This window comes from Solanum lycopersicum, chromosome 12 (assembly GCF_036512215.1).
Source record: "Solanum lycopersicum chromosome 12, SLM_r2.1".
In the NCBI taxonomy this organism is placed as follows: domain Eukaryota; kingdom Viridiplantae; phylum Streptophyta; class Magnoliopsida; order Solanales; family Solanaceae; genus Solanum; species Solanum lycopersicum.
The window spans coordinates 67687244-67701386 of NC_090811.1; the positions used below are offsets into that span (position 1 = coordinate 67687244).

The 14143-nt window shown below is 34.1% G+C and overlaps 1 protein-coding gene across 2 annotated transcripts; it reads left to right on the forward strand.

Annotated features, from left to right (window-relative positions):
* The first annotated feature begins 53 nt into the window (after nucleotides 1-53).
* LOC101268374 (type I inositol polyphosphate 5-phosphatase 12-like) lies at nucleotides 54-8433 on the forward strand. 2 transcript variants are annotated; one of them, XM_004253135.5, is made up of 12 exons: nucleotides 72-742; nucleotides 2243-2597; nucleotides 3472-3724; nucleotides 3858-4671; nucleotides 5078-5202; nucleotides 5345-5429; nucleotides 5669-5834; nucleotides 5937-5977; nucleotides 6056-6323; nucleotides 6707-6830; nucleotides 6906-7269; nucleotides 7539-8433. In XM_004253135.5, the coding sequence occupies exons 1-12, from the start codon at nucleotides 371-373 to the stop codon at nucleotides 8019-8021; spliced, it is 3450 nt and encodes a 1149-aa protein (XP_004253183.1). In that variant the 5' UTR covers nucleotides 72-370; the 3' UTR covers nucleotides 8022-8433. The 2 variants fall into 2 exon arrangements, with proteins under 2 accessions (XP_010314789.1, XP_004253183.1); XM_010316487.4 differs by having other exon boundaries at nucleotides 54-742; nucleotides 5669-5977.
* Nucleotides 8434-14143: the final 5710 nt, after the last annotated feature.

Consider the following 14143-nt stretch of genomic DNA (forward strand, 5'->3'; position numbering starts at 1 on the left):
CTAGCTACTAGAAGACTATTTATTTATTTTCTTAAATTTTTGTCATTTTCTCTTATTTTATTTTAAATAAATTAGTTAAATATGTTGCTAGGTACGGGTAAAGATAAGGTGTGATTAAATAACATTTTTATAATTTTATTTTTTATGAAATTAATTTTTCTTATTTTCGAATTTATTTTTCTCGAGAAAATATTTTTCGGACCATTTATTCTCTCCGCAACTCCCCCGAACTCTGCTCCTCTTCCCATGCACGTCCACTCCCTCTGCTTCACTCACTCTGATTTTTTTCTTCACACAAATTCAAAAGCTTTTTGCAAATTTGACAAATGAATCTGACTGAGAATAGAAATTTAAAGTGATATTTGATTACATGGATGGAATCAAAGACTATAAGGTACATGGATTGGATCATAATCCGAGTTGCACACAACCTGCTCGAGAAAAGGTTTATCACAAGGGGACGACACATAATGTCATTCAAAACAATAATGATGGCTCGTTACGAGAAGAAGAAGGATTATACAATGATGGAGAAGGTTCCCATTTGGTTAATCGAAAGGTTGAAGGCGTTGGGGTTGTAGCGGATGGTTTAGATGATAATCGTCATCATCAATCGCCTTTGGCGGAGTTTGAAGGAACAGGTGGTGGAGTAGGAAGCTTTAAAGTACCAGCTCGTGCGCCTCTGCATCCTGCCCGTCCAACTTACCTTGAGATCAGGCCACATCCCCTCAAAGAAACACAGGTGATGAAAAATGCGTATTTGTTTCATCATTGACGAGTTTTTAATGAACGAAATATGGAGTAAATGTGGGGACTATTTTATTGTTTATTAATCGGCATAATACATAAATATGATCCTTAACTTGACTTCAACAGACAACTATGCCCTCCAACTTTGAGTGTTCACAAGTAGATACTTAAACATGAATAAAATTAAACAAGTAGACACACATGTCCTACATGACTAATACACGTAGGACGCCATGCAGGATGTCATGTAGGACGAATGTGTCTATTTGCTCAATTTTATACAAGTTTAATTGTCTACTTGTGCACACCAAAAGTTAAAGGTCATAGTTGCGAATTGACACCAAGTTAAGGGTTATGTTTATATATTATGCCTTTATTAATCTATCTCACATGCAGTAATGGTATTAGGAGGAAGACGGGGTTTATTTTCTTTTGAAAATGGTAATGTAAGTGTTCTGTTTTCATTTTTTTTAGCATTAAGGTTAATAACAAGATAAGAATGTTGGTTAAAACCTATATATGTTGCTCAAAGTCTCCAAATATGATGACACACCCGTATCCAATCCTCTATTTGGAGGGACCCGACATGCACCCTTTGGCATTTTTTAAAAGCCCAAGCAAGGTTAAGATAAGTGATATGGGGGAAGAGTTAGAAATACTTGTAAAATAAAAATGACATCCATGAGATTTGTTAGCTTTTTTCTAGTGCTGGTGGGAGGTAGCTTCGTGGAATTAGTCGAAGTGAATGGAAGTTGGCATGTACACTATGACAACATACCTATTGTAGTCCTACAAGTGAGGTCTGGGATGTATGCAGATTGTTTCCGATAGACCCTCAGCTCAAAGGAGAAGTTTCCGAAGCATGAAAAATTAATGGCATCCACTCATGTGATAAAATATTATCTTCTTAGCGAAAAAAATTTTCTTTGGAGAAAACACTTTGGAAGTGCTAGAATGACTTCTTCAGGAAACATCACACCAAAAACAACTAATGAACTATGTTTGTTTGTAGAAATAATGCATACTACATGCCCTTCTACTTGGCTTCAGTTGGCATCTACACCCTCCAACTTTCAGTGTGCACAAATAAATACTTTAACTTGAATAATAGGCACATTCGTCATATGTGCGTCCCACATGACAATTTTGTGTTCTATATGGCATCTTACATGTATTATGCCACTTAGGATATGCGTATCTACTCGTTCAATTTTATACAAGTTTAGGTGCCTACTTGTGCACACCCAATGTTCGAGGGCATAGATGCTAGTTGAAACCAAGTTATAGGGCTTATTTTAAGTATTATTCCTAAAAACGGAGGTACACATGTTGGAAGCACAGTTTTTGAATGTACAAAAAAGAAGTTGGAAATAAATCGAACAATATTTGGATATGGATAGGATGTATTTGATGAGTTATGCATGAGCTACTGTAGTTTTTTCTCTTTATTATCCTTTCACAGTTTCCTTTCAAATTTTAAACAATAATGCAGGTTGGGAAATTTTTGAGGACCATTGTTTGTTCCGAGACACAATTATGGGCGGGACAAGAATCTGGTGTAAGAGTGTGGAATTTTTCAGATCAATATGAGTGTGGGATAGGAATTGGTGGACGGGCAAGGAGAGGGGATGAGGACGCAGCACCATTTTACGAGTCAGCTGATATATCACCAACATTATGCTTGATGTTTGATTCTGGAAATAAATTAATCTGGAGTGGACATAAGGATGGCAAGATCAGGTCTTGGAGAACAGACCAGCCTAATTCTGATGACTCCCCTTTCAAGGAAGGTCTCTCCTGGAATGCTCATCGTGGTCCCGTTCTTTCATTGATGCTATCTTCTTATGGTAATATCTGAATTTTCCTTGATTATGATCCTACAGTTTTTTCATTCTGATCACCCTGTTGAAATTCTTGTTAGCTTACGTTTCAGTGGAAGAAGTGGTCTTGTCGATTTAATTATCTTAAGGTTGAGATATGTCGGTGCATCTTAAGGTTGCTAAGACTTCCAACCCTTAGAATATAAATCTTGTTTTGGGTAAGAGGATCTTACTTGTTTGTCAACATATGATCTTTCTTTCCTAGTAACAAGGAAAATTGATCAAGATACTAATGTGGTTGCAACGTGTTTTGAAGATATAAGTTGCACAATTCAAAGAGTCAAGATGAATTATACATCACTATTTCATTTTTGTTGTAACGCAAGCTATGTAGATGAAGCTGAAAAATTGCTAGAGTTTCCGAAGTCCTTGTGAGATGAACAAGGGAATAAATTTTGTTTTTTTTTGGAATTCTAGTTTGGCTCACAGTACAGCCTTTGTGCTGCTGATTAATACAGTTATTTTCCTAAAAAAAATAAAAATAAAAATAAAGAAGTGTGCTTGCTATGGATCGTAGCGGTCCAAAGGTATCTCCAATGATTTGCATAACCGTGCTTCAAGTCATAACAATAGCAAGAAACGTAAATACACAGTTTTATAATGCTGCATTTGAAGTGACATATCCAGGTTACAACTTGGACGTTTCTGTCACTTTAGCTTAAACCCATAAATCCATGTCTGCCTCGTTTCGCATTGATTGATCTTAACACTTTGTGCTTCAAAGTTCTATTGTTATATTCTCTTTCTGTCTCTGTGAATACCTCCCTAACTTATCTTTAATTTTGCTCCCTGATAGTGTTCAAAAGAACGATTTATCATGACTACTCTCTTCTTGGTCCAGGTGATATATGGTCTGGATTTGAAGGCGGTATTATAAAGGTTTGGCCATGGGAAGCAGTGCAGAAGTCTCTCTCTCTATCATCAGATGAAACACATATTGCTTCTTTACTTGTGGAAAGGTCACTTGTTAACCTTAGAAGCCAAGTTACAGTTAATGGTGCATGTAGCATCTCATCTTCTGATGTGAAGTGTTTGCTCTCTGATCATGTAAGAGCAAAAGTGTGGGCATCGGGATCTTTATCCTTCTCGTTATGGTATGTTTTTTCCAGATGAATATGACGTATGCATTTGTTCTATGTTAATACATAAAAGAAGAGGTAAGAGTTGAGGCTTTATTTTTTGATAATTGCCTAGCCACTAATTACTCTGATAGTTCGAAAACTGCAGGGATGCACGAACCAGGGAACTCCTGAAAGTGTATAATGTAGATGGTCAGATTGAAAATGGGGTTGATATGTCATCTGTGCCAGACCAAGCTGTGGAAGATGAGAGTAATGTCAAGTCTGTCACCAAATCTAAAAAAGAAAAGTCACAAGGAGGTAACTTTTTCCAGCGTTCACGCAATGCTATAATGGGAGCTGCCGGTGCTGTACGTCGAGTTGCAACAAAGGGGTCAGGAGCATCTTCAGAAGATAGTAAGAAAACAGAAGCCCTTGTGCTTTCATCTGATGGAATGATTTGGAGTGGATGTTCAAATGGCTTACTTGTGCAGTGGGATGGGAATGGAAACCGTTTGCAAGATTTCCATCATCATCCTTGTGCTGTTCTATGCTTATGTGCTCATGGTTCTCGAATATGGGTTGGCTATATAAGTGGTATGGTACAGGTCCTGGACCTTGAAGGGAACTTGGTAGCTAATTGGGTTGCTCATACCGATCCTGTAATAAAAATGGCAATTGGGGGTGATTATGTTTTTAGCTTGGCTAATCACGGAGGTATACGTGGATGGACCCTTGCCACTCCAGGACCTATTGATCAAATATTGCAATCAGAAAGAGCACAGAAAAGACATTTATACACCAGACAAGAAAATTTTAAGATTCTGGTTGGCACGTGGAATGTTGCTGAAGGAAAAACCTCACAGGAAGCACTTGCAACTTGGCTGAGTTCTGCCATTTTGGATGTTGAAATTGTAGTAATTGGGTTGCAAGAAGTAGAAATGGGAGCCGGTTTTCTTGCAATGTCTGCAGCAAAAGAAACTGTAAGCTATCAAAGTACACCCCTTATATCTCATAAAGAAAATGAACCTTGCACCTAACTCAGATTAAAAAAAACAACAAACTAGCTCATGAAGTGATGATTCTCTAACACCATTAATATAAGAAAACTATAGCACATTACCTCGACGATGTGGAAAATTCTATCCCCTGCATGCCAGGGCTAGACATTTGGAGCGTGGACAATATAACAACGGAGTCCAATATAACTAAGATGAGTTTAGCTCTAATACTATAAGTAAAAGATTTGCTCTCTCTAACACTGTAGATTTTTTAGATGAGGTGGTCCCACACTTCAACGGGTATCTTGACGATTGAGGGATACTAATATTTGGACCCATGGGGATCGTGACACCTTATGCTATCTTGATCTTGTCTACTGTGCTGTAGGTAGGACTAGAAGGAACATCCAGTGGACAATGGTGGCTGGATGCAATAGGGAAGACTTTGGATGAAGGATCAAGTTTTGAAAAGGTAGGATCAAGGCAACTAGCTGGCTTGCTTATTGCTATCTGGTAAGAATTAGTGTGGTTACTTCATAAAAAAAACCATGCAGCATAGAACAACATCTTCCTTCCACTGGCTCCTGCCTATTCATACTACTTAAATATTACTTTCCTGAACATTGTGTAACATTGATCGTTAATCTTAACTTAGGGTGAGAAAAACCCTTCGAGTACATGTGGGGGACCTTGACGTTGCAGCAGTTGCATGTGGTTTTGGACATGCCATTGGTAATAAGGCAAGTTTTCTTACTGTTAAGAGGTATAACAAAACAATGATCTTGTCATTAGAATTCATCAAGCTATTAAGTGTTCAAATTGGATAAAGGATTTGTTTTTATTCAAGTTGAGGTAATGAAGATGATTGAGATGATAAAACAATATATAAAGGGCTTCAGCTTCTAATCTAAATTACTGTCATTTTCTTTGAAAAGGGAATAAACTGCCACAATTTCACGGTTGTACAATTATAATGCAGGGGGGAGTCGGTTTGAGGTTAAGAGTATTTGATCGGATTATGTGCTTCGTGAACTGTCACTTTGCGGCACATTTAGAAGCAGTCAACCGCCGGAATGCTGATTTTGACCATATATATAGAACAATGGCTTTCACTCGATCTTTTAATCTTCTTGACAATGTTGCTGGTATGCTGCGATACCTGTTTTTGACTTGCTCTCTTGTCTTCTCCACATATTTACTGTGGCTGCTTTACTCTTCTGGCCTGCCATGGATCCTCTCTCTTGCAGTTGGTGTGTCATCCGCTGCTCAAATGCTTCGTGGTACAGATGTATGACGTGGTATTTGTATTCATCAGTTTCATACTATCTTTTTCTATTGAACTAAAGTTTGACTTCCTCTATCTCAGGCTGCAGCAATTAGTCCCGGGAAGGGAAAACCTGACCTTGCTGAAGCTGATATGGTGATTTTCTGTGGGGATCTTAATTATCGTCTTTTTGGAATATCTTATGATGAAGCAAGGGACTTTGTCTCACAAAGATGCTTTGACTGGCTTAGAGAGAAAGATCAACTAAGAGCAGAAATGAAAGCTGGTAAAGTTTTCCAAGGGATGCGCGAAGCAATCATCAAATTTCCTCCAACTTACAAGTTTGACAAAGGGAAACCAGGATTAGGAGGTGAGATATATTTGTAATGAATAATGATTATAACATATGACTCAACATATTACATTCTTACGCTGCGCCAAATATTACTCCTTGTTTGTCTTGTTTTCCTTTTTAGTCCGTTTTAAAAAAATGTCACTTCCCTTTTTTGGCAACTTTCCACATGGCATGTTTAGGACCACAAGATTCATTTTTTTCTTTATTTTCTTGAATTCAGTGTCAAGACAAAACCAAACAAACAAATTGAAACGGATGGAGTAGTTAAATTGTCTACAGTGTTCTTATGATAAAGATATGTCCAACGACCAGTTTAAGATTTCCCTTTGGGATTGTTGTATTGCTAAATGCATGAAAAGTCAAAAAGCACTGAAAGACATTTTCGCTTTCCACTTTAGGATATGATTCTGGGGAGAAGAAACGAATTCCAGCTTGGTGTGACAGAGTGCTATATCGAGATAGCCGGGCAGCTCCTTCTATGCCATGCAGTTTAGGGAGCCCTGTAGCTGCTTCCATTTTACAGTAGGATTTCTCAGGGCTTTCTTCAAGTAAGTCTTTCTTGCTTCCATGTAGAAACTGATTTCACTTATGTGATAGGTACGATGCTTGCATGGAAGTGACAGATAGCGATCACAAGCCTGTGCGGTGCAAATTTAGTGTTGAAGTTTCCCGTGTTGATCGATCAGTAAGGAGACGAGAGTTTGGGAAGATCTTCCAGTATAATGATAAAATCAGGTCTATACTGGAAGAACTGTATTATATACCTGTAGTAGCCGTAAATACCAGCCAAATATTTCTTCAGAATCAAGAAACATTCAGCTTAATAATTACCAACAGAAGTACTAGACAGGATAATGTTTTTTTCCAAATCACTTGCCAATATCAATCAACTGTCGACAAGAACAAGCAAACATCAGGCTATCGTCCCAGAGATTCCTTTTGCTTTCCCCGTTGGCTTAAGGTGATTCCAGGTCTATGGATTATTAAACTCTTATTCAATGGTTGGATTGGATGTTCCTTTTCTCATCATAAAATGGATCAAGGAGAAATTTCTTTTGTACAATACATCTTGTAGTAGCGAGTCTGTGAACGATGCAAAAAGCATATGCTTAACTTCAAGAGTCAGAGTTCACAATACTATAAAATAGAAAATTAGCATGTTATACTTCTCTGTACTGAAAGTAGACCTCTTCTGCAAGCAAGGTCATCTTATAGTTTCATCTGATTCAGGTCACACCTGCGGCTGGCATGATCAAATCTGGTGAAGATGAAGAGATCTTGGTACATCAGGAAGAGTTCCGTAATTTAGAAAATATTCCTGAAGTTATGTCACCAAGCAAACGGTCCGAGGAAACAAGAGAAGAAGAGGTGTTTTTAATGATCAATGTGAAATCTAGTGGCTCAACGAAGGTAAGAACACATAAAGTACAGCTGAGCTGCCGTTTCTCAACTGATGCAGTATGCATATTATCAAGAAACAGTTCCACCAGAAATGAAGGGGGCTCCCATCACAGGTCAAACAGTTCCAGAAGAAATGAAGGAAGCACCAATCAGAGGTCAAATAGTTCCATAAAAAATGAAGGGAGCTCCCACCACAGGTCTGCTCTTCAACAGGAGAGCGTGTCAAATGGTTCCAGAAGAAATGAAGGGAGCTCCCACCCCAGATCTTCTCTTCAACAAGAGAGTACCTCTGACATGAATAAATATAAATGACCATCAAGGCTTTCTGGTACCTGGTATCTGCATGAAAACTTTAAAACTTAAAGAAAACAAGGTTTGCCCCCCCCCCCCTCAAACTTGGGGTACAGGGAGGGGATGACAAGGTGGAAAATCAAACCCTCACTTGTAAAGTGAAAGTTCAGGTAGCCAACGAACTAAGCTACTAAGATTCACCGACAAGAGAGTTCTGATATAATTTTCTGATGTAAAATTATGGGATTCCCTTTGCTGAGAATGTGCGGTAGGTCTTGATGTATATACTCGTAGGTGATTAGCGCTCAGAAATCTGGATATAGAACATCAATTTGCTCTTCCATTTTTTCACTAGAATTGTGTTCATTAGAAAACAGTTTGTTCTTCACCAAAAAGACTTGTTTGTAGAAATGCAGAATTCTACGTTCCTTTTCTCTTAGGTAACATTCATTGAAAAGCCAGACTGGGCGTTTCTTGCCCTGCATATATGCTTGGCAATGCAAATAAATAATGCTAGATATGAAGTGATTCTGGTGCCTAAATATTGGCTCGTTAATGCGGAAAAAGTGTCTTAAAAATGGTGTGACTATATGTAGTGCTTCTCCAACTCAACATAGAGGTAGGTGCTCATAAAGATTTTTCAGAAAAAATTTTCGAGTGCTTCTATATCGTATATGTATATGTTATGATATGTGAAGCAATGAATATGTAAATTGTCTTTGTAAATTGTCTTTGCTTTTGTCAGAAATAAGTATTATAATATTTTGGAGAAAAATATGATGCATACTTCGTCATACATAATTTGTAAATTATAGGATTTGTCAGTGCAAATAGTTCCCTCCCTCTCATGGTATGTGCCTTTTGTTTTCCTCTTTAAATTTGTAGCTTCCGAATATGAATAGCTTATTAATTCTATATTTATTTTCTATCTATAATCTATATGAATAAAGTCTTGCGAATGACGTGTATGTTTTAGTTTTCTTTCTATTTATTGTGTGGTTTTTGTGATTTTTTCCCCATTATCGTATGTATGTTATTTGACTCAAATTATTCATATCACTTTATTAGAAGTGTTACCAACTAAACAGAGTTAAAAGATTACATATAATAGCTTTAATGGAATTGATATATTGATGGTAGCTTTAGAGGAATCGATTTTAAACATTACAATATGCCTCTCATTTGTTGTTTCTTGACGCACAATAAAAATATTACTTAACATGATTTGTATAAAATTCTAACTGTTCTAAATTCACATGGAACACACGTGCATTGCAAGTGTCCAGAGACTAGTATATATATACAAATAAACTACGTTGCTAAAAGGTAGTATTTGTGGGTGAAAACTAAAAAAGGCGCAAAAACACATAAAAGAGTTGCCACTAAACGTTGGTATTGTTGGCAACTAAAACAGCCACTACACCATAGAACAGTTGTTGCTAAACGACAATGTTAGTGGAAGCTTAACCGCCACTAATTGATCTAAGAATCACTGCTAAACGTAACTAAAAATAACCACTGATTGATATAAGAGTCGTTGCTAAAGTAAGTATAGTTGCAGAAGAAATAACCCACTAATTCTTATTATAGTCACCGCTAAAAGAAAGAATTAATGGTACAAAAATGTGCCAAGAATTCACATAACAAACAGCCACTAAATCATATGACAATTATCGCTACAAGATTGTATTAATGACAACCAAAATAACGACTAAATCATTAAACTATTGATGCTAAAAGATTGTAATTGTGGTATCTAAAACTGTCGCCGCTTAAAATAACTTTTAAGCAACTAAAACCAAAGGTTTTAGCGATTCAAGTCGCCGCTAAAAGTCCTTTTTAGTCACAACAGTTAAAAGTTTTAGCAACCAAAATTAAAGGTTTTAGCGGTGGTTTAGTGGTCGCAAAAAGATTTTTTGTGACAGTCGTCGCTAAAAGTTGCAAATTGGGCTAAAAGTCACTTTAGCGACGACTTTAACCGCCGCTAAAACTTATGAATGTCGTCGCTAAAAGTGAGTTTTCGTGGCGACTTTAACCGCCGCTAAAAGGTATGAATGTCGTCGCTAAAAATCTCTTTAGTGGCGACTTTATCCGCTGCTAACACTTATGAATGTCGTCGACTTTAACCGCCGCTAAAACTTATGAACGTCGTCGCTAAAAGTCTGTTTTAGTGGCGACTGTAGCTGCCGCTAAAAGTTTTGAATGTCGTCGCTAAAAGTCTGTTTTAGTGACGACTTTAGCTGCTGCTAAAAGTTTTAAATGTCGTCACTAAAAGTCTGTTTTAGTGGCGACTTTAACTGCCGCTAAGAGTTTTGAATGTCGTCGCAAAAGTAACTATAGTGGCGACCTTCTCCGCCGCTAAAACTTATGAATTTGGTCACTAAAAGTGGCTTTTAGCAACAAAGATTAAAGGATTTAGCGACGGTTATAGTCGCCACAATTCAACTTTTAGCGTCAAAAGTTGATGTTTTAGTGGCATTTACAGTCGCCACTAAAAGCAAGTACTAGTGACAAGAATTAAAGGTTTTAGCGGCGATTCAAGTCGCTGCTAAAGTCATTTTAGTGACAAAAAATGAGGAGTTTTAGCGGCAATTGTGGTCGCCACTAAATCATATAAATTAGCCTCTAAAAGAAAGAATAAGTGGAAACTAAAACAGCCACTAATTCCTATAAAGGCACTGCAAAAAGTACATTTTAGTGGCATTAGAAATTGCCACTAGATCATATAACAATCACAGCCAAAAATATATGGTTGGGGCAACTATAATCGTCACTAAAATTGCCACTAGTCATATCATATATCATATATTATTATAAGAGGGAACAAAAAAGTTAAAAATTGGATTACGATTTTACCCTTATTATAAATTAAAATATTATAAAAATATTTAACTATTTAATTTAAATATTAAGTTACATTATTTTATGGAAATGTTAATGACTTTTGCACTTCTTTAGAATAATTCTTAATTAAAATATCTAATTTAATTTATTTTCTTGAATTATTTACCCTTTAAATAGATACATGTATATGATTTATCTTCTAAATTAATTTATGTTCTTAATTAATATTTGTCTTAAATTTTTGTAACACTTGACCTTTCAACTTTGTAAGTGAATCTTCATATTCCAAAGCTAAATATCACTTCCATTAACTTGTCTTCCAAATATTTTAATTTTTTATGATAAAAAGTTGAATGTTTATTACTAAAACTTTGTTTCAATTTGCATTATCAAGAAAAAACAGGAAAAAGATTGTCTTAGAATTTTTCTGTTTTTCGTTGGTTGCGTTATGCTAAACTTGCTCCTATATATGATATTTATCTTTGTATTTGTAATTTTGTTTTAAGAATATATTTGATTGAAGGGTGTGTTTTTTGCTTTAGAAAATGAGACAAATACAATCATAAAAATAGTGTATAAGACATGCAAAACAATTAATGCCTACAAGATTTTCTAATTTCAAATTATTAATAATTACGTTTATGCATTTTAAATTTTAAATATTTGTAAAGAATCATTCTTACATGTGCTTGTGGATAAAATCTACAGCTTTTCGATAATTTTCATTAAAATTATCATGAGATCCAAATCCCAAAGTCAAAAAAATGATACACCAAAATGCTTAAGAAGTTAGAAGATCTTCTATCCTTTGACCAAATACTGCTCCTATTAATTTTTTAACAAAAAAATTTAAAATATATTTTAACAAACTTTTAATTGTAAGAATACTAATATTGTCATTTTGACTCTCCATTAAATTAAAATCTAATTTATTTAATTAAATATTAATATTTTATTTATATAATTACATAATTTAAATATCAATCGTTGCACTTTAAATCTTAGTTATTTTCTTCTAATAAGTTTTTTATTTATAAATTTGAATTACTTAATTGTCTTCTACTTAATGAGAAGGAGAGTTTCATCTTTTACTAATTAATGTCAAACATTTTATCTTCTTGAAATGTATAAATATTAATTTAATTTCAACATTTTTATGAGACAAAAAAGACATTTTAAGAAAGTTAATCATAAGATAGTGTGCCTCCATTTTTGTTTTTGCTACTTTATTTTATCTTTTAAAACAAAAATTATTTATCATTTTATTCATCCTTATGAAGTAAACGTGCAACGCACGTTTCGAAAACTAGTATTATTATAAGTGTGAAGCTCCAAAATTCAAAGTTGAATTATCATTTTACCCCTATAATAGTTAATTATGTTTTAGATATTAGTTCATATGATAGATATTATTAAATAATACTTACTGAAATTAATAACATAATAAAGACCTAATTCAATTCTTAAAGTGGAAATTTATTGTCCTTCATTCATAATTGATTTCTAGATAAAATTTTACTAGATAAAAAAATATACATGGATTGGAATAAATAATTTCAAAAATATAGCAATAATGATTTAGCCTTTTAAGTTACCTACTTTTATTATGCTTTTTAAACCATTGTCATTTTTTTTAAAAAAAAACAAAACTCATATTAAGGTGTTAGGTTAAAGATATCAAAAGGTCACTTCTTGAATCACTTAATTTGTAACGTTTTTATCTTCTATTAGCAGATTCTCCATTTTTCTATATTATGTATTCTACTTTCTCATGTAATCATGTTATCTCTATTATTTTTTATATGAGTTTTTTATGCTCAATGTTTTATTTATCTTTATTTTAACTCATCTATTTGTTGAATATTTCAACTACTAAAGAATTTTGTTAGTTTGACTTTTTTTTATAAAGATACAGTTAAGAAATGACGTTAATATTTCATAGTGATGATGTAGTAAGTGAAGCAACACACATTGAACTGTTTCAAGTGGTATCGATTTCCAGGTAATATATCATTGTTCCTTACATGCAATTAATTGCTTCTATGTAAGTTGATGTGGTCTTAATTAATTTTTTGTTTGATTTTTATACAAAAATCATTTTAAAGAAGTTGAGACGGAACACTTAATTGGATTCTCGAATAAAAAAAGAGTCTTTTACACAAGGACAAGAAGAAAGACTTCTAACTTACTGCATTCATGAAAATCAATGGAATATCCTACAAGACAAAAAGTTGATGTGATTTCTGTCCAAGTAAATCCAACTCACTAACAAAAAAATTAAAGAAAGATTAAAAAAAATTACCATGAAGAGAATAAAAATGAAGATGAAGAGATTCAATGGTGTCTTATACGTTGATATGAACCATTGTAACTTTATTCTTTAAATTTACGAGAAAATAAATTATTGACGAAATTTGTGAAATGTACATATATACCTTTGGGTCGGTAACAAATGTGATAATAGTTAATTCTTGATATATATATATATACACATAGTCTAAATTTATTTTTTGCAGTACAAACTTTATATGAAGGATTTTAGGATAAACGTGCAACGCACGTTCTCGGAAACTAGTATTATTATAAGTGGGAAGCCACAAAAGTAAAAGTTGAAATACTATTTTACCCCTACTTTGATTCAAAATGTTATAATATATCTAAGTAATAAAATATTAAATAATAATTATATTATATTAATTTAAATACTAAAAATGAAAAGGTGTTTTAAAACACATTTTAAGAATGTCTCTCCATTGATCTCCAACATAACTTTTGAGCTCTCTACAGAATTCTAGACAAACTTTTGGCTTATAAATAAGTGCATGTGGTAAAATTATTATTGGCAAATACATAAGCTAATTCGTCTTTCATAACTAAGAAGAAAAAAGAAACTGATTTCATCAAATTATAAAAAATGCTTAAGCATGGAGATTGCAGATTAAGGTAGAAGGTTGTATTGGAGTGTTCTCTCGCTTTCCGAAGGGTTTAGACTTAGTGGTGTCTGTCATAGTAGTACTCTTATTCTTCAAACTGTCTTTCTTTTGCTTTCTACCACCAAATGTTTTTATGGTGTTTCGGTTATCGCACTCTTTTGTTGTTGTTGTTGTTGTTTTCATAATAGTTATTATAATAGCATCATATTATATCCGCTTCACTGGCATTTTTCTTTTTTATAGTTACTCTAATTTTCAATATTGTATATGTATAAGCAATGATATGTGAAGCAATACACATGAAAAATCAAAAAAGTCGCATAAATACTTAAAGTTGTCTTGTAAATATGACATTATGCCTTAAAA

Excerpts from the sequence above, each read along its gene's own strand:
- LOC101268374 (XM_010316487.4), top strand. The coding sequence starts at position 371 with ATGGATGGAATCAAAGACTATAAGGTACATGGATTGGATCATAATCCG. Across the intron at positions 2,598-3,471 it reads ATTGATGCTATCTTCTTATG|GTGATATATGGTCTGGATTT; the intron begins GTAATATCTGAA and ends TTCTTGGTCCAG. Across the intron at positions 6,324-6,706 it reads AGGGAAACCAGGATTAGGAG|GATATGATTCTGGGGAGAAG; the intron begins GTGAGATATATT and ends TTTCCACTTTAG.